This window comes from Arthrobotrys flagrans (assembly GCF_004000055.1).
Source record: "Arthrobotrys flagrans strain CBS H-5679 chromosome Unknown unitig_1, whole genome shotgun sequence".
Lineage (NCBI taxonomy): Eukaryota > Fungi > Ascomycota > Orbiliomycetes > Orbiliales > Orbiliaceae > Arthrobotrys > Arthrobotrys flagrans.
In genome coordinates, this window is record NW_027137556.1 from 6402328 (window position 1) to 6420601 (window position 18274).

Here is an 18274-nt window from a genome sequence, read left to right on the forward strand (position 1 = left end):
CCATGATTGGGTTGAAAAGACGAACGATGTCGTTGTCAAGGAATGGAGCTGGAACTCTAACTTTGCGAACCGACCGAACTTGCCCGATGAACGGGATGGTAATGATGCACAGTTCAACTGTGACATCAGTGTCGTCACTATTGCTAGAGAAGGTTGAATCGCTGTCTGATTCAGAGGACGAATCTTCAACTACTAACTTGGGAGGAGGGGCAATAATGCCTTCAGCTGGAATTGATCCGCTAGCAAAAACGATAGGGATGGATGACATGTTGATGGCTTTGAAGATGATGATGATAATGTTATATGTAGGCAGATATGATGGAATGTGATGGAAACGGGATGGCGAGCTCGAGAAGGAAGAGGTTGATGAGGAGAGACAAGGAGGGAAGTAGAGGAATTCGAAGGGGGAAGGGGAAGGGAAGAAAAAATTACGAGTTATGATATCACGATACCTCGGCAGTGATGTCTACGAAAACAATCTACAGACATACTGTTCAAAGGTTCCACCAATATATATAAAACGCAAGTTTAACGGGCTTATAATGCTAACTTGGTATATGCAGTGTCGACATGTCTCGGTAGCTAAATAATCATGTTGATATGTTGATATCATATGTGCGTATGCTACGAAAGTACTTATTGGCTTAATCGATATACTTTTGACTACTAAGAAAGGTAGATTGAACTTCAATACCCTAATTATAATTACAATTATGGGTTAATTTTATTGCTTGCGTGGCGCCCAGTAAATCTGTTAGTGGCAGAATGTAAAAGGAAGTGTGAGAGGGATTTTGATAGTCAGAGTTAGACATAAGCTCCAGATAGTCTTTTGTTCAAAAATCCGAGAAAGCGCATTCGAAAGTATTATCCAAATGAGATGGAGAAACAAAACAGTATGGATAGCAGTCTGATAATAAGAATTCTGCAAGACAGAATATTTACGCCCAATCAAGATAAAATACCTCACCGACAGCTTCCCGCAACTTGAGCAAGCCAAAGTGGTGCCCAGCAGAAATGCCCACGCCAACGAAGACAATAGTCATGAGGACAGCAATTTTCCTATTTTCCCAGTGATTGATGACAAAAGCAACAATCCGATCAAGCACTTTTGAGCAGCGACTTCTCCGACTTCCATGCAGCCGAAACGATACCAACGTCCCATTTCAACATCGGCTAATCGGAGAAGACGGACTCCGACAGTTAGCCAAACACATGAAGAAACGACAGATGCGATGGCCTCGGCCTCTTGGAGGATTGATGAAAGCTCAAGTTTCATTTCGTGGAAATAGTTTGCCCATTCGTGCTCTCGAAACCAAACAATCCAGAGTGCATCTGAGAGTTGAAGAAGCTCATAAAATTTGGGAATGCGGAATTGGAGATGAACATCCACATAGAGAGGACTCCAGCTTGCGACTTCTTCAGCGAGCTGGCCAGGAACCTGATGGAAACTGCTGTAGCCGGTATTTGGGTGTAAAACGGCTTTTTGCTCCCATTGGCTAGTGGCTGGGCTTATATACTATCATTGATACTGTCATCAGCTTAAAGATAAACAATTGATGGAAATCGATGATCGAGAATGCAGAAGGCAATATGTAAGTACATACAGCGATAGCCAACCACCCGGTAACACCCAACGTATGTTGGAAGAATGGTCCGATGGGTTCTTCAGCGACATCGGCTACCTCGTCATCGTAGAATGGAACGCGAAAGAAAGAATCGAACTCCAAGAGTCGGGGCTGAGTCAATGGCAGGATTCGTGGATATTGGATTCGAAAATGAATTTTTCGCAGGTCGCAAGTAATCTCGGTCCCAGCATCTGAAACAGAGAAGATAGAATCTTCAAGACTCGCGCAGGATGAATTGTCGTCGTCTTTGACGACTGGTGAATGATTGACGGTATAATCCATCTTGACCTTGGAAGTGCTAGATGAGCCTGAGCAGTTGTTCAAAGTAAAGGGAGATGTGTGGGATTGCAAAGGTTGGAAGAAGGGGGGGGGGAGGTAGGAAAGAGGAAGAAATCGAGGTTCAACGAAAAGTTGTGATACTTGTTTAAATTTAAACCCACACATAACTTAGATATCGACCTCAGAGCTCAACATGATGTATACAATCAAACAAGTGAACCTCCAAATTAATATAGTAGCGAATCATGCTAGTATATATACTATCATCTGATTTCATTATAGAACTACTGGCGCCCCCCAAAGTTCTCCATACAATTATCGTGAAAATGCGAATTCATCGTCGATGAGCTTAAAATACAACCAATTCTACGGCATTGTAAAGATAAGTGTATAGGTTCTCAGTCCACCTTCTTCTACTCTTTTCTGCCCATATTCGTTAATATTAAGGTTTCCCTGATTAGGAATATCAAAATCCCTTCGGAGTCCTTCCACGAATAGATTGAACTTAACTAATAATATGCCCATACAGCTCTTGCAATGCCAGAAGTTTCCGCGGAGCTTTGTTGATACGGTTATAGCTTCACCCGGTGACGGATATCAATAGACGTCGCTTCTAGTCCACTCTACATTTGCGGCGTGGTGAAAGCTAAAGGCCATGGTAGACTATAGGCATAGCAACAGCTCAAGCAGACGCTGCAGCCTACTTTGAATTGTTCCAATGAAGATGGAGAATCATTCTTGATCTTGTTGGCCATTCTGGTATTGAGCTTCTGCGGGTGCAACCAGGCCTGGGTACAAGACAAGGGGTGCGAATTATTTTCGAAATTTCTGAATACGTTTTGTACTTACTTACTTAGGTAGGTACTCTTTGTTGATTCCTGCAGCATCTATCTCTAGGACCCGTATCTACTTTTAATTCTTCGGGCACGTTATGTGTAGATTTTGCAAGAAGATGGGACTTGCTGGGAGGGGGCTCAGGCTTGTCTTTGGTGATACCATTTTTAACGAATATTACAACAAGGTATATCGATATACATGAAGTTGCTTTGAAGATACATCTAGCTATAAGCCCAAATAATGACTTTTTGCTTCAGCTCCTGTGCGCAGTTAACCGTACACGTAAGGCACGGCCCCGCCCTCCTTCGAATAATTGCTGCTCTTCCTCTCTCAGCGCACCATGCTCTTGCTACGGCTTCTGCCCCATCCCCCGTAGCGTTGATGATTACAATCTCCTCGTCTCCAAGCGTATAATCCTTCAACTTCTCGGCTTCCACAACGTTGCTGAAGTTCTTCAATTCTCTCTTGTGGATTTCATGAGCACCTCTCGTTTCTGGTATACACGGCGGTGGGGTGACAAAAACCGGGTTAGTGAATAGGGAGTATGAAACTGATCGTCCGTCGATAATGAAATTAATGCTTGCTCGGTACTCTGTATTTCTTTCAACAGTATCCGGATCACTTGTGTCGACCCCAGCTTCAAGCGGTAATGCCTTTAAGACTATCCCTTGGAATTTTGATATGCTATAGCTCGTCTTTGGCACGGCAGGCAAGACCCAATTAGCTGGATCCCTAATTTCCGCCGCAAAGCTGTCAAAATTCTTGATATCCTCAGGCTTTGGTCTAAGTTCCTTATGTGCTCCTCCACCACCGATTCGAATAACGTTGTCATGCGGATCTGGAGGGTCAACCAGCCCCACCCTCCTCGCCTTCACCCTAATATGCATGCCTTTCTTCTCTACTCCCAGGGGCTTTGCCAATGGCGGGTCAAACGTCACCGGTGGACAAGGTCCAATCCATCCACACAGTGAAGTCACACCGGGTAGGCATCCAAGCACCCTTCCCAATACATTTCTAATCCGATGATAGCTCTTCTGTTCGGTTACAAAACCGCAGTCATAGAAAGGCGCAATCCCCTGACCCTTCACACTATCGGTTAAAAGTACCATGGCACTCATAATCTTCAGTGCCATCCATTCACCCGGCAAAGTAAGCCCGAAGATCCAATCAACAACATGAAACGGGGTTACCGCTCCGCCCCTAATTTTGGAGTATACGTCCTCAGCTGCTTCGCGAACTTCGTGAACCCATGGCCATTTCATCCTTTCCGCGAACATAATAAGGCCTTCTACTTGTCTTTCGTGGATTTTAGAGTGAAATTCGACGGAACGGCCGTTGATGTCGTATTTTTCGTCGTTATGTTGTTTTTCGAGGGTTATCGCGAGGGATGGATCAATTTGTTTGTTGATAACATCGATCCGGGCGTTGATTTTTGAGGTGACATCGTCTAGTTTCTTCTTTATTTGGTCATCTTGGCCTCCTGAGAGGTTGAAGGCGGTTTGATATGCTTCCTTTGCACGGGTTAAGTTTCCGAGACCAACATTCGCATCGCCCAGCGCTGACCAACCAAGCTTGTCTTTGGGGTTCAATTTTGTGGCGGCGGTGGCATCGTCGTGTGCAAAAGCAGGTTTATCTAGGGCCATGTACGCTGAAGCGCGGAAGGCGCTGTTCATTGCAAGTGAATTATCAATCGCCATGGCTTCTGTATAATAATCGACTGCCATTTGCCATTCGCTGAGTTTGGCGGCTTTATGGCCGTCTTGCATTTTCTCCTCCATCTTTGCGGTTTCTTCTGGAGTCTTGGCTTTATGCAAAACTTCGGGTGGTATTGATGGTTCTGAAAGTTCGATCTTAACGTGGGATAGCCATAAATCTGCTACGGTTAGCGAAGCGAGTACTCGGGCGGTGAAACCGGAATAGGAACCATCTGCGATTGAGAGTAGACGAAAATGTAGCTCTTTGGCGAGAATTAGCTGGTAGAGGAAGTTCCAGATTCCCATTACGCCTTCGGCACGGGGTTGGGACCATTGGGTCGCTATACTGGAGATTGAAGTGAAGTCCGTGAAGATGTCGCGGCGGTTTAGTTGTTGATAGAAGTCGCCGATGCGGAGGGGGGAGTTGTCGGGGATGTTAGCTACGTAGGTTGTTCTATGGTTTTATATTAGCCATAGTACCCGTAAGGTAGGGGGGATTATAATATATGTCGGGCATACCCCATATTTCCGTACAACTCCTCGAGATCATGCCTCTCCTTCTTTGGCGCCCAACCGAATTTACTGGCGATTGAGCTTTGCAATTCATCGATTCTTCGGATCAACTGTTTTGCGGATACGTCTGGTAAAGTAGCGTATGATACAAATACGGTGTTATCCCTGGGTCTTCCAAAAGCGAGTTCGTAGTCCCAAGCTTCCATCCCGAAACCTTCAATTGTGCAAGTCCCTGGGTAGACATGTTCGTACTTTGGGTTACTTTCAACGTCAAAGAGGACGCCATCCTCATCGGTGTCTGTGCTGTATTTTGAGGTGGAGGGTTTCATGTATCTGCGGCGGTGGTATAATTCTAGAATGTGTTAATGTAGATTAAGCATGATACAGTTATATAGTTAGGGTATTTACCAAAACTTCCATGTCCTAATTTGATATAGCCCATTACATCATCATGCCATATCTTGGATATGTGGTCATTTTCATCGTAATATACGCTCGCTCTCACTCGAGGAGAGTAATTTGTTGACGGGGAAAGTATGGTGTTTAGTACGCCTTGGTCTTTGGACTTGATAACTTCCTCTAGCTTTTCGAGTTCGTCGTAAATTCGCTCTTGCTCCGCTTCAGACGGTTCTGAGAATGCACTTGTAGCAGCAGGTGGGGGCGCCTGCTGGTTTGAAATCGCCATCCCACCCATCCCTTGAGTTACCGTACCGACATCATCCACTGGAACCAATATACTCAACAGATTTATCTCCATAGTCACATCTGTCAACTTTGCCGTCCATATTTCAGGAAACTGTATCACCCATTTCTGCGTCGGATCAACATTCCCAGCTGCAGGCGGCAGATGGCTAGAACTCTTCCCCGTCAACTTCTTAAAACCTTTCTTAAAGGCCCCGCCCACAGTACCCTTTTTACGCATTAATCCGCATTTCGTGACGACTTGACTTTCGTCCGTGAATGATTCTTCGAGTCTATACAGTGCGACTAAGACTTCTTTACGCACTTCGCGGTTTGAGAAGAGAGGGTTTGGGGAGGAGGTTAGACCGGCGCTTGTACCCCAGTTTTGAAAACGAGCGCGCTCTGATGGCCATGGTGGTGGAGCGTCGATGTTAGTGAAGATTTTGGAGAGGGTTGTGAAGGATGTTGTTATGGGAGTGGTGTCGGTGTCCATCTTGGATGATCAGGGATTATTTACTTAGTCCACAGAGGAGATTTGGTTAGTATCCTATAAGTTACCCGAGGGGCATGAAGAACGGCACGTACACTGCAATATTGAATCAAGATATCTACCGCGAGAGAGGTATCAAGAAAGAAAGACACCCCGCCAAGTTCCAGCCCACGACATCGTGTTATATATACTACATAACTCTTCTTGTCAGAAACTGCGCCGCTCTAGGCGTCCAAGGTCCGAGCGAAGAATAGCGTGATGCATCGCGCATAATTATTTTGTGGGCCCGAAAGCTATGCAAGGGCAACGTTAAGGTTGCTACTCATGAAGTCATATTCGGTTGCTTGGCGGTGTTGGATTTTTGGAAAAGGATGCCGCAGTTTCGACATGGGGTGGAATGGTGGAGAGGGCGATTAGTCAGAATTTTTTTATGGATAAACGAGATATTTGGAATAGAGAGTTGAGGATAATGTTATACTGTGGGCCTATATGGTGGCCTAATGAGATGGGAGGTTCGGAGGTGTGTTTGGGCCGTGGGATCGGGGTTAGCGGGATCATGTGGGACTACTTTATGATTCGGAAGGGTTCCCAGTTTATAATATATCAGAAATTTATAGAAGAGCAATGAGATAGATGCACCCAGGGACTTAGTATTGATGTTTGGATTCCTGACTTTAGTCTCTAGTATCGTGAGCGTTAAGTTTATACACAGAAGAAGCCTCATAGGAACAAGAGAATTGTTGTATTTCCAGTGTTGTATAATTATCTGACAGGGTCTTTGTAACGCAACGAATGAGGAAAACGAGACGGGCCATGACTATAACGATGCATAGGCCGTCGAGTGTTTTGATTCGAACTCAGAATATCTAGATCCACAGTTCACTAATAATTAAAACGACCGAATACAATATATTCCGTTATACAGTTCGTGTTCCCCCAACAAGCCAATCGAAGAATACAACGATCGAATGATACTTACTCCTTCCCATTACAAGACCCCCTTAAGCTTTCCACTGGCCACCCTCACATCTAACCGTTAACGGTTACGGCCTCTCCCTCACTTTCGCTGACTTTAAGATCTCCCATCCCATTTACTACCTTCTTCGCGCTGTTGACTTCTTCAACATGCACATCTGCACCATTTACCACATCCACCTTCTCCCCGGTAGCAGCGGCGATAGTAGCCAAACTCTTAATCCCCTCATTTACCTTGTCACACTCCTTCTTCAATACTCCGGCGATCCACACAAAGTCCTTCATTTCGAGGTATACCTGCGCACTAATCCTAACCCACCAATGCGCGTTATGGACATAAACCTGAACGAACGTATTCTCCCTTACTCCGACCTCCTTTGTGAAAGTATTATAAACAGACTCTACCTCCGTCTTGGGGACTGATAAAAGCGGAAGACGGATATTAACCATCGGGCAGCGACCACCGTCTATAGCTGCCGGGTCGGGCGCCATGATTTCGGTACCTAGGATCTTTGCGACCGCTTCGCCGCCTTCGAAGGCTAGAGTGTTGCAGTACTTGATTATAGCGTCTTCGCCGCCAATGTCTTGTCGGAATTTGAGGGCGGCGGGGACGCAGAGGTAGGGAGTTGCGTCGATGGTGCCGTTGAATTCGAATTGAAGGATAAAGTTGGATTTGGAGCCCGGCTTGAGAGGGGTCCAGTATTGAGCTGCAGATTTGGGTATGTAGTAGTGGGATGTTGGGACGGAGGTTGCGATTAAGGGTTGGTTACGGAGTGGAACGTAGAGAACGGCGGCGGGGCGGGGGGTGTATAGCCATCTTTTTGATGTTTTAGTAAGTATAAAGATACGATTATATAGAGTAAAATTCGGGGAACGTACTTATGGCAATTGCTGACGAAGAAGTCGGGCTGATTGGCACCCAGATCAATTTTGATATTGCCGACGCCATGGGCACCATCGATGAGGCTGAGAACACCTGCTTCCTTGGCCGCTACGATCATTTTCTCCCATGGGAAGCGCATACCCGGCATGCTGCTGACGGTATCAAAGATAACGAGCTTGGGATTCTTCCCAGCTGCCTTAATTTCCTGGACTGTCGTGTTGAACGACGAAATGATGGACGCATCTAGAACTGGGTAAGCCAGTGGAATGGAAATACAAGTCGCAGGCGTAGTATCAGCAATATATTGAACGGTTCGTCCGCAGGCACCATAGATAGTTCCAAAGTGAAGGATAACATCTCCTTCCTCATAAATCAAATTTCTGAGAACGATGTTAACGCCAGTGGTAGCATTCGTGACAAAGACTACTTCTTCACTGGGAGCGTTGAGGAGTTTTGCGACTGCCGCGCGGGATTCATCTAACAAAGAGATGGAATGATAGCGCATAAAGTTATCTGGATGTTGTTCAGAGAGGACATGGAGCTTTTGGCGGTGGGTTAGGATGGGGGCAGGGATTGCACCGAAGGAACCGTGGTTGAGGTTTGTGTAGTTCTCGGGGAAGAGGAATTGTTGGCGGAGGGAATGGCCGAAGGTTGGAGTTGTTGGAGTCGTTTCGTTCGAAGCTGCCATGATTGTGATATATATTTATCTATAGAACAGATTTATAGAGAGGGTATTTTCGAAGGAAATATATGTCTACAGAGGTTACGAGACAATATGGGGGGGTCTTCCTTCTATTATATGACTCGATACGGAGTATTCTGTATTATAAGTGGAAAAAAGGTTGTATATACGGGACTAGAGAGGCCCGTTGGAGATTGTGCGTTGCGTCGTTGGAGGTTACGCGCGGGGTTAGCGCGGGGGAGGTCAAAAAGGGAAGACGGCCAGAAATGCAACTCGGTATGAAGTTGGTGTGTGATTTTCATTCACCGGTGAATCATGCCAGCTGGTGAGAGTAGGAAATCTCTTATATGCCTAGAGGATATGCCTAAGATAAATGTATTTTGACTTTTTGTGACTCACGGAAGGGCGATATCGGGCAGTTTAAATATCGGCATCCAGTTTCCCCTTAGACTTCCCCAGTCGATTGGCTTGCTTATATAATAATGGTAGCGAAAATACGACCGGGTTAAGCTGTGCTGGGTATTCTCGGATATCGATTATCTTATGAAACCCGAAACGAGCACAAACAGACGGGGAAAGCAAACTAATTATTAAGAGATCGCTAGCGGCGGCTGGCGACAAAGAAAGAAAGAATTCGAAAGAAAGAAAAACAACTAGCTAGGCAGCAGAAGGCAGGCGGGGTTTGGTGACTGTTTAAATCGAAGGAATGGGAGCGGGATGAAGAGGAGTATATCCGGGTGAGGGGCGATTGGAAATTCATCAGCAGGTAAAGCAGGTCGGCGTCATGATGGTGCGTACTGGTCCATATGGGCTCGAGTCGTACAAGTATAGTGTACTTCGTTCGTATCGGATTTATGAATGCGTACCAACCAGACCATTATAATGCACTGATTACGAGCGGGCCACATTTTTTTTGCGCAATTGATCCGTTATAGCAAACCGGATTAATCGACCGGTTCCTATATATGAACCGGAGGTAGTTTGTCAACCTGTAATCCATCGCCGAGGCCCGTTTAAAGGCATGGCGGTGGCAAAAATCGATGCTTGAAGAAGTGCGGATGTTTGATAAGGACCTTTTTTCTGAAGCCGATTGATGCCTTGGAATGTAGCTGTACTGCAGGAACTGGAATTCGAACCCGTCGTGTCAGGCCTGAAGGAGCTCCCCTCTTCAGTTCAATTCAAACGGGCAAACACCAGTCATGTCGGACATAAAATAATTCCGGGATAAAGCAATTGGGCTCGCTCGGACAAACGTTAAACGAGCAGTTGCTCAATTGGCAGCCGCACGTGGCTGATCAAGGTACGGTAACCTCTAGCCCTACATCAACTGTAACGAGGGTGGGGGGAATATGTATCTGGCGAACGTCAAGAATAGCTACTTGTCAACCGCTCATCGCACATCAGAGGCAATCGGACAGCAAAAATGTTAGGATGCACAGGCAAAATCCTAGCTTTGGTTGCGGCTATCGCGATATACGATCGCTGGACCCCAAAATAAGCGGGAGATCCTGAGGGGTTTCTATATATAAAATATAAAATGGACGGATGATAAGACATGGAGGAAGAGGGGCCTTTTTATTTCTGTTAGAAATCCTCTGAACCTGGTAAATCTCTCATCCGCAATATATTCTGCGACCGCATCAACAGTGTAATAATTGCCAATACAAGTAAGTTGAACTCTTATCTTTTTGTTCAAGGAAAACTGTCCGAATACTCCCTCGGGGGGGAGTCATACAATCGTCTTAATGACTGACTATGAGAATGTTTTTGTTTTGTTTTTTCCTTTCCCTGTTTGAACCTTATTGAAATTTTCGACTGTTGGATTCGACTCAACTGCCTCTGGGAAACCCAACGTCGAAACTTTGTTGGCTTCTTTCGAAAAAAATTTTCTTCCCAAGTTGAAGAAAAAAACAAGAGAGAAGAGAAGAATTAGAAGTCGGCCGAAAGAAGAAAACGAGGAATGGTCAGACGACGTGGAGGAATTCTGATTCGATTCTCATTTCGAGGACAATTATAATAACCATCCTGCCTAGGGCTCAATACCTGTCCATTCCTCTCCCCTAGCCTGGTTTTAAGCATCGTGCACTTGTTCTCTTGGCCTGCTGCTATATACTTCGCTAGCCGACTCGACAGACCGGACGTGCGTGCTTGTGTGCGACCATTGCTGACTGGCTGCATTATTGCACTGCACCGCACTTAACTTCAATTGCACACTGTAGGTAAGTCGACCGTTCCTGCAAGGCTTGTCCGATCTCCCTCGTCGGGAGCTATTTATATTTTCGTCCCTTCTTTCTCCAGTCCGGGCAGTCTACGTCCAAGTCCAAGTCTGTCTATTCGTTTTTCCGTGCTGGCTGCAGGCCTTAAAAATCCCCGGCCAAGGAAAAACGTTAAAACGACATCGACTGGTCGTTCGTCAATTTTAATTAACGCGAGCCCGCTTCTGAATCTTTCGCTTTTCCATCAAATCCCACACGACCACCCCGAACCCCCCACCACCACCACCACCTCCTCCTCCTCTTCTTCCCCTTCCCCAGGCTTGAATTCGTCCCATCTTCACCACCTGTCCCCATTCCCCTCCTGTTCGTCTGGTTCTTTATCCCTCCCTCTCGTTCGTTGCTCTGGTTGTTTCGTTCGTCTGCGCCGACTCAGGTACCCTTGTTACGTTTCTGCTTTTACTGACTGGCTAGGTCAACCCAACGGTTATAAAGGCCCTGGCCCATTTGCCCTGTCCGCGTCCGACCTGCCACCAACCGACTAATTATATGTCCACCCGACCTAATATTATAATAACCTCTACGTGTCAACGAATTTCTTTATTCAATAATTCGGCAAAAAAACCGAAATAACAAAAGCAATAAAAGGAATAAATACAAAAAAAAAAAAGCAAAGCAAAGATAGCTAAGTGCTCTCTGTTTAATATTCCTTTCGCATAGCGCTGGAGTCTGTTTGCTTGCTGTTCACCTGTATTCCCTCTCCGTTCGAACTTTAGACTGTTCCAGGGCTTTCAAACTGCCCCGTTTCTAACTGCTCGCTGCGTCACTCTCGCATAACGCGTGACTTCAACGCTTTAACTCTGCTGCATTTAGCTGGCTCTTCTCTGCTCTGCTCTTCTGGATTCTCATTCCGGATTAATCTTTGAGGCTCTTGGTCCCCATAATAACGCCGTTCGATCTCGGGACCGTTTGCAAGCGAACGCCTGGAACGACATTACATATTACTGCATATCTCTGCTCTCTCTCTCTTTCTTTGCTGCATCATTACTAGCCGTCGTCAGTAACTTGTTCAACTACATCGTCTTCTTTTTCGGAGATAGTTTCCCGAGTTCCAGACCGGCCTAGTTCTTTTTATAGAGAGAACGCCTGTTACAGTTTTCTGTAACAAGTTACCTGGTGTTGGAAGAGCGTGTTGCAGCGTTTGACACTCCAAAGCTACCCGATTCGGCCATCCGGCGAAAAAAAGGAATTTTACTTCTTTCTTTTCGTTGACTGGATTTTTCTCTCCTCAATTTTCACACTCGAATCAATTCCACACACTGCCTGCTCTTCGTCCAATCCATCCGCAAGACATCGTCACTCCAAGCATCATCGCTCTCTCCGACTACCTTCAGCGTCATCGCCTGGTCTCTCGCAATCCTTTCAGATACCGTCTCTCCCTTTCTAGCCTTTCTGTCGCGATCAATCAGACAGAATCTTTTCCCTGCCGCCAATCGAGAGGATTTCTTTCCCCGGATATCTCCCACTACCACCCTTCAAACAAGCCACAAGTGGTCTCTTTCCGTCGGCTGCTCTTGTTCACAAGCATCCCATCGGAACCACCTGGACCACCCCGGCTACAGGTCTCATCTCCGATTTCCATTTACCTCAAACTTGCCTTGGCCTGCACTCCATCCGTCCGGCCAACTCGGTAGTGATCTTCGTCTGGTTATTGTTTGTGCCTTGACAGTCCAGTTCAGGCACAAGACACCTTTCGGCTCTCTCCATCTCTCCTCGCCTTCGCAGGATATCCATCTTTTTTTCCACGTCACATTCGACGGTATCTTTGGTCCGAAATCTGCTACTGGAGATCCATAGCCTGCCTTGGGTTCTCACATAATTACAAATTTCACATATACCATCAAAAATGTCTGCACAGTCATCAGCGATGTCTTCAAATGCTGCGTCTAAGGACGCCAGCTCGATAGGTAACGGTGTATCCTCCACCGGAGGACCGACTGCCTCTGGGAGTCAACAGACAGAATGGTAAGCTCTTTTCGTCAACTTGCACCCCACACTACCCCACACCGACCCCTCCATTCCATCACACTGGTACCTGCAGCCTCTATGGAAAACTATGTTGGGGATAGCCTGATGGCTAGATTCTCTAATTAGTCATGAAAAATTCTTTCGCGTGACGTCGTGTTATCTGAACTAGCGAATCATTTTCGTTGTTCTATTCTTCGATGACAAGGTCTAATTTCAATCCTCTCTCCAGGGGCCGTCGAACCAATGGCGTTTCGTTATCTAATACACCCGTCAACAACTCCACATCCAATCAATCTGGCCCTCGACGTCCCTCGCTATCTACGACCCTCACTCACCATCCTAGAGAGCACCCTTCATCGGCGTCGTTAACGGGAAATGTCTCTGGGGCTGCGACACCCTCATCGTCGGTTGCGTATCAGCCACCCCATTCGGTGGGCAGAGATGCATCGAACCCTTACAAATACTCAAAAGAGTACATGTTAGGCAAGTTCGAGGGGCTCGAGCTGACCGGAACGTTTTCCGACATTAGCAAGGTCAACAAGCTGCTATTAGGGGAAAGCGAGAAGGAAGGTTTGTTCGGAAGTGGGTCCAAAGAACGTAATGGGAACGGGACGGAAGCCTGCTGGGATTCCTCTGGCCAGCAGCGGCCTGTTTCCTTTGAGGCTATGACTTCGGAGGAGAAGGAACTCTTTCAGAGTGTCAATTCTGTTCAGAAGCCTCACCAGACACCAAATACACCCGGTGGTCCCAATAGCACATCAGTTCCGCCTGGGCAGGTCAACCAACCTCGCAGTTCAACATCGTCAACTAATTTGAACAGTAATTTCCACAAATCGAACATTTCTGTCTCTTCTACTGGAATGGCAGCACCTCCTGGGACGGCTTCCCCGACTGCTCGAAATCGACCTCGGCGTGATACCGGAGACACCAATCCTATGGTCCGTCGAAGAACTGACCGAGATGATTCTGGAAACCCCTTTGACAGATTCACTGGCCGTCCACCCTTCAATCAACCGGGTGACGATGCGCGGGATACTGAGGATCCTGGACCCAGCCGTGGCGTGTTCAAGCGCCAGGCTAGCGGCGGCCCCTGGGGCGTTTCTAGTCCAATTACTCCAGGGGGGTCAGCATTTGGAGCCTTTTCCAACGGAGCCTTTGGTGGTGTTGGTGGCAGCAGCTTTGTCCTTAACTCCGGAGTCCCAGCTACAAAACCAGAAGGGGATAGAAAATTTGGCAGTCTTGGAAAGTCCGCTGGAAGGAGCCTTGTCGGCGATCGAGTCGAAGAGGAAAACGAAGAAACCGACGACGCTCCTAAAGATAATGCCAAAGATACCGAAATCCGGTCGTCCTTGCAAGAGCTCGCAAGGGAATCCGAGGCTGAACCCGAATTTGGGCGTAATGAATACGGCCGTCGTTCCGATAGCACGGACACGGACCCTTATAATCCCCGGAAATCACTTCAGCCTAGCGACCTTGATGTTGAAAACCCTTTGGACGATGGATTTCGCAATCCTCATAGCCAATTAGGACAGGATCCCTATTTCAATGAAGCTGCCGTAGCACCCATTGGACGCAATATGATGAGCTCCCCAACGAGAAACATTGGCAATGCTTTTAATGCCTTTGGAAGCAGTGTTGCTAGTCCTTCATCATCACGACAAGGCCAGCATACCCCGCTTTCCGGATTCCACCACATTCAGACCCAAATGGGCGGCCCGGCTTCTGGATCCCAAGAACCGGAAAACCCGTCTCCATCTTCCACCAATCCTTACCAGAGCCCTATCCCGGAAACTGAAGAGGGTGGTGGCGAGGAGGGCAGCGGTATGAGAAACTTCAGGCCTCCCGGTGGAAGTGACCGGAGTCAGACGTCAAGTGCTGGCATCATTGGTACTGGTGCTGGTATGCCTGGCTTTGGGGGTCTCAGTGGGGGATTCAATACCAGCCTTGGAACTCCTGGACTGTGGTCTAATCCAGGACCTCCTGTTGCGCTTGGAACTGGGACGCCCCAGACTACGGGGCCCACAGGTTTCTTCCCTTCAGGGGACTCTTCCGGTGTTGGAACTCCGGGTGGAACAGCACCTGGTGCCTTTGGGGTTACCAGAGCTAGTCGGCTTGGTGCGTTGTTCCCTGCTGAGCAGCAACAGCAGCTAATCCAGGAGCAGCAGCGCCAACAGAGTCGTAATATGTACGACGAAGACAGCGCTTTTGATCCGACCGAACCTTTCCGCGGTCTGAGTATGACTGATCGGCCGAAGACGGAAAACCGCAATTCCGCTGATAGCATGTTTGGAGGTCCTCCACGAGCTGACAGTGCGTACTTCGGCGAAACCGAGGGTCAAGCTTCTGGTCAACAGATCCAAACCAAAGCCTCGTTCCCGGCTCTGTCCCACTCCAACTCGGTGTCCTCTTTGCAACAATTCGGCAGTGCCCCCGCACCAGGAGGTTCCACTCAACCAGGGTCCCAGCGTAATTCGGGTGGGCATATTATGATAATGCCTGATAAGATCTCCTGGGTGTACAAGGATCCTACTGGAAAGATTCAAGGCCCGTTCTCAGGTCTCGAGATGCATGATTGGTATAAGGCTGGCTTCTTCCAGCCTGATCTTCTCATTAGACGCCAAGAGGATACAGAGTTTGAGCTTCTCGGTCACTTCATACGCCGTGTCGGCAACTCCCGCGAACCCTTCCTTATTCCAATGCAGGGACCTGCTTTCCCTCCTGGGGCTGGATGGACCGCGCCGAGCCCGTGGGGACAGAACACAATCGATGCTGCTAATGGAATCGTACAACCTCCGTTCCCTGGCGCATTCCCTACTTTCGGCACAACCTTGACAGCAGAACAGCAAAATGCTCTCGAGCGACGTAAGCAAGAGGAGCAGTACCTCATGGCCCGTCAACGTGAGTATCTTGTACAGCAGCAGGTAATCGCTAAGCAAGTTGCCGCTGCCCAGCACATGACAAGGATGAGCCAGGAGTCCTTACAGCACCACCCCTCTCAGGCAAGCCTTCACAGCCAGCCGAGTTTGACAAATATCCAGAGTCCCAGTACTTTCCCACCGCAGGCTGGACCCTTCGGCGAACTGAGGCATACCACCTCGAACCCGTCAATCGATGGGTTCACTAACGGGCCCAGGGAGGAATTTGCAGGATTCCCTCAAGGGTATAATGCACCTGCGGCACAACCGCAACAGACAAGCAGAGAGCAAGCACAGATACTTGAGCGGCAGAGAGCTCAAATGGCCAGACAATACCAAGGCCAGCATCAAATGCTAGAAAGACAGCAGCAGCAGAGAGCACAGCTATTTCAGCAAGCTATAGTGCAGCCACAAAGAGAGCAGCAGCAGCACGGAAATCAGGGTCCAGTCCAAGGACAGCAAGCCGGAGGCCTAGGCGCTATGCCCCCTTATCAGGTAGCCGCCGGCGATGATGCTATAGATATCACGCAAGATGTAGGTTTTGACAACGATGCTAGGTCCGATATGACCGGTACGGCCCTCGCCGATGAATACGAACTCTTCCAAAAGCAACACCAGCTGCAAATCCAACAGCACGATGAGGATTTGCTCAACCAGCATTACGACCAAGGACAATCGCTTTCTTTTTTTCCCGGAGACATCGATTATACCGCAATTCCTTCCCACAACGTACCCCTTACTAACGAAATTAATGAAACGACCGCTACCTCAGCCACTTTCATTTCCGCTGGCCCGGGACCTCAATTAGAACCAGGTACCTATACTGACGAAGCGAATGCAAATGAAGCCAGTGTTGGCGATGAATCTTTTATTACTCATGATGATGATGATGACCAAATGCACACTTCCGACCTTCAAGCCCCTTCCCCCCTCCTCTCCACCGCTAGTCCCGAACCCCCAAAGAACCCGTGGGGCACTCTTCCTCAATCCGGCATGCCTCTACCGTTCCCCGCTCCCAAATCCGTCGCTTCCCCACGCCCCTCTACGGCTCAATCTGTGGCCAAATCCCCCGCCGTCAGTACCGCGGAGCTTCAAACTGTTCCTATTGCCCCATGGGCGAAGGACCTCGAATCCGCCCCACACCAGAAGGGACCATCTCTCAAGGAGATCCAGGAAAACCAGGCCAAGCAGGTTGCCAAAGCCGAGGCAGCAGCTCAGGAAGCTCGCCGTCAAGAACAAGCCCAGCAAGCTGCTCTTGCCGCTGCGACTGCCCCCGCTCCTCCAACTTCAGGTCTCCCATCCACATCGACATGGGCTGCCCCGACACCATCACCAACTACCAACGCTAGTGCCTGGGCTAAGCCGCTGGCTAAGGCTTCTACCACCCCCTCGAAACAGAAGACCCTCGCGCAAATCCAAAAAGAGGAGGAAGCACGTAAGAACAAAACTACCACAAGCACTCCTTCGACTACCACACCTACCCCAGCAACCACACCAGCGGCAACTTCAACCCGTCGCTCAGAATGGGCTTCAAAGGTGGCAGCGGCTCCATCGAACCCTATTTCCTCAAATAGTAGCACAGTTGGTGGAGCTTGGACCACTGTCGGCGCCGGTGGGAAGAAGGTCGGCGGTGCAGCAACCGTTTCGAGTCCGAGCCCGACCCCTGCCCAAGCGAGAATCGTCACCAGTGCTCCAGCCCCAAAGATTGCCAAAAAGGCAGCTACAGCGCAGCTGGCCGCAGCTCCCCCACAGAAGACCGCCAACGATGAGTTTATGAAATGGTGCAAGATCAATCTGAAGGGGTTGAACTCTGGGGTTAACGGTATGTACCTCTACCTAGTATATTACGTTGAAGTAAACACTAATGTTAAAGTAGTTGACGAATTCGTTATGATGATTATGTCATTCCCCCCTGAGATCGACCTGATCAGTGACAGTGTGTACCAGCAGTCGACGACGATTGACGGCCGTAGGTTTGCCGAAGAGTTTATCCGACGTCGTAAGCTAGCTCAGCAAGGAGTTGTAGTGGACCATGGACATCACGGCGATGACAACAAGACAGGTGGCGGGTGGAGCGAGGTTGCCAAGAAGGGGAGAGAAAGCTCTACGAATAATATTTCTTCTGCAACAGCAGCGGATAGTGGATTGGGTAACGGGAGTTTCAAAGTTGTTCAGGGAAAGAAGAAGAGGAGGTAGATAACTAATTTTCTCTTTGTCACACCAGTGCTTGTTTTTCATATTTTGTTGGTTTTCTAGCTCTCCTGTGCAGGCCGGCTTCATATATTTTTAGCAAAGATCACACAGCGGAACAGGTGAAGAAAAAAAAGATGGGGGGGAATGATCACAGCAGGCTCGCATACTTATAACTTCTTTTCTTTTTGTTAGGGTTTACTTTTTTGTCTTTTCGTCTTGACTTAAAAAGGAGAGAGAGGAGAGAACGAAGCGACCTTGGAGTCATT

General features: G+C 48.0%; 4 protein-coding genes across 4 annotated transcripts; 1 reads left to right on the top strand and 3 right to left on the bottom strand.

Moving 5' to 3' along the window:
• Positions 1-1039: 1039 nt before the first annotated feature.
• Positions 1040-1907, bottom strand: DFL_009868 (uncharacterized protein; the record flags this gene model as incomplete). The annotated part of the gene is made up of 2 exons (XM_067639817.1): positions 1040-1516; positions 1605-1907. 2 exons carry the CDS (start codon positions 1905-1907, stop codon positions 1040-1042), a joined length of 780 nt encoding a protein of 259 aa, XP_067487568.1.
• A 1055-nt stretch (positions 1908-2962) lies between these two features.
• Positions 2963-6122, bottom strand: DFL_009869 (uncharacterized protein; the record flags this gene model as incomplete). Its single annotated transcript, XM_067639818.1, has 3 exons — positions 2963-4889; positions 4955-5300; positions 5357-6122. The coding sequence occupies 3 exons, from the start codon at positions 6120-6122 to the stop codon at positions 2963-2965; spliced, it is 3039 nt and encodes a 1012-aa protein (XP_067487569.1).
• A 1026-nt stretch (positions 6123-7148) lies between these two features.
• On the bottom strand, positions 7149-8665 carry DFL_009870 (uncharacterized protein; the record flags this gene model as incomplete). The annotated part of the gene is made up of 2 exons (XM_067639820.1): positions 7149-7911; positions 7974-8665. The coding sequence occupies 2 exons, from the start codon at positions 8663-8665 to the stop codon at positions 7149-7151; spliced, it is 1455 nt and encodes a 484-aa protein (XP_067487570.1).
• A 4113-nt stretch (positions 8666-12778) lies between these two features.
• On the top strand, positions 12779-18011 carry DFL_009871 (uncharacterized protein; the record flags this gene model as incomplete). Its single annotated transcript, XM_067639821.1, has 3 exons — positions 12779-12897; positions 13130-17637; positions 17692-18011. The coding sequence occupies 3 exons, from the start codon at positions 12779-12781 to the stop codon at positions 18009-18011; spliced, it is 4947 nt and encodes a 1648-aa protein (XP_067487571.1).
• Positions 18012-18274: the final 263 nt, after the last annotated feature.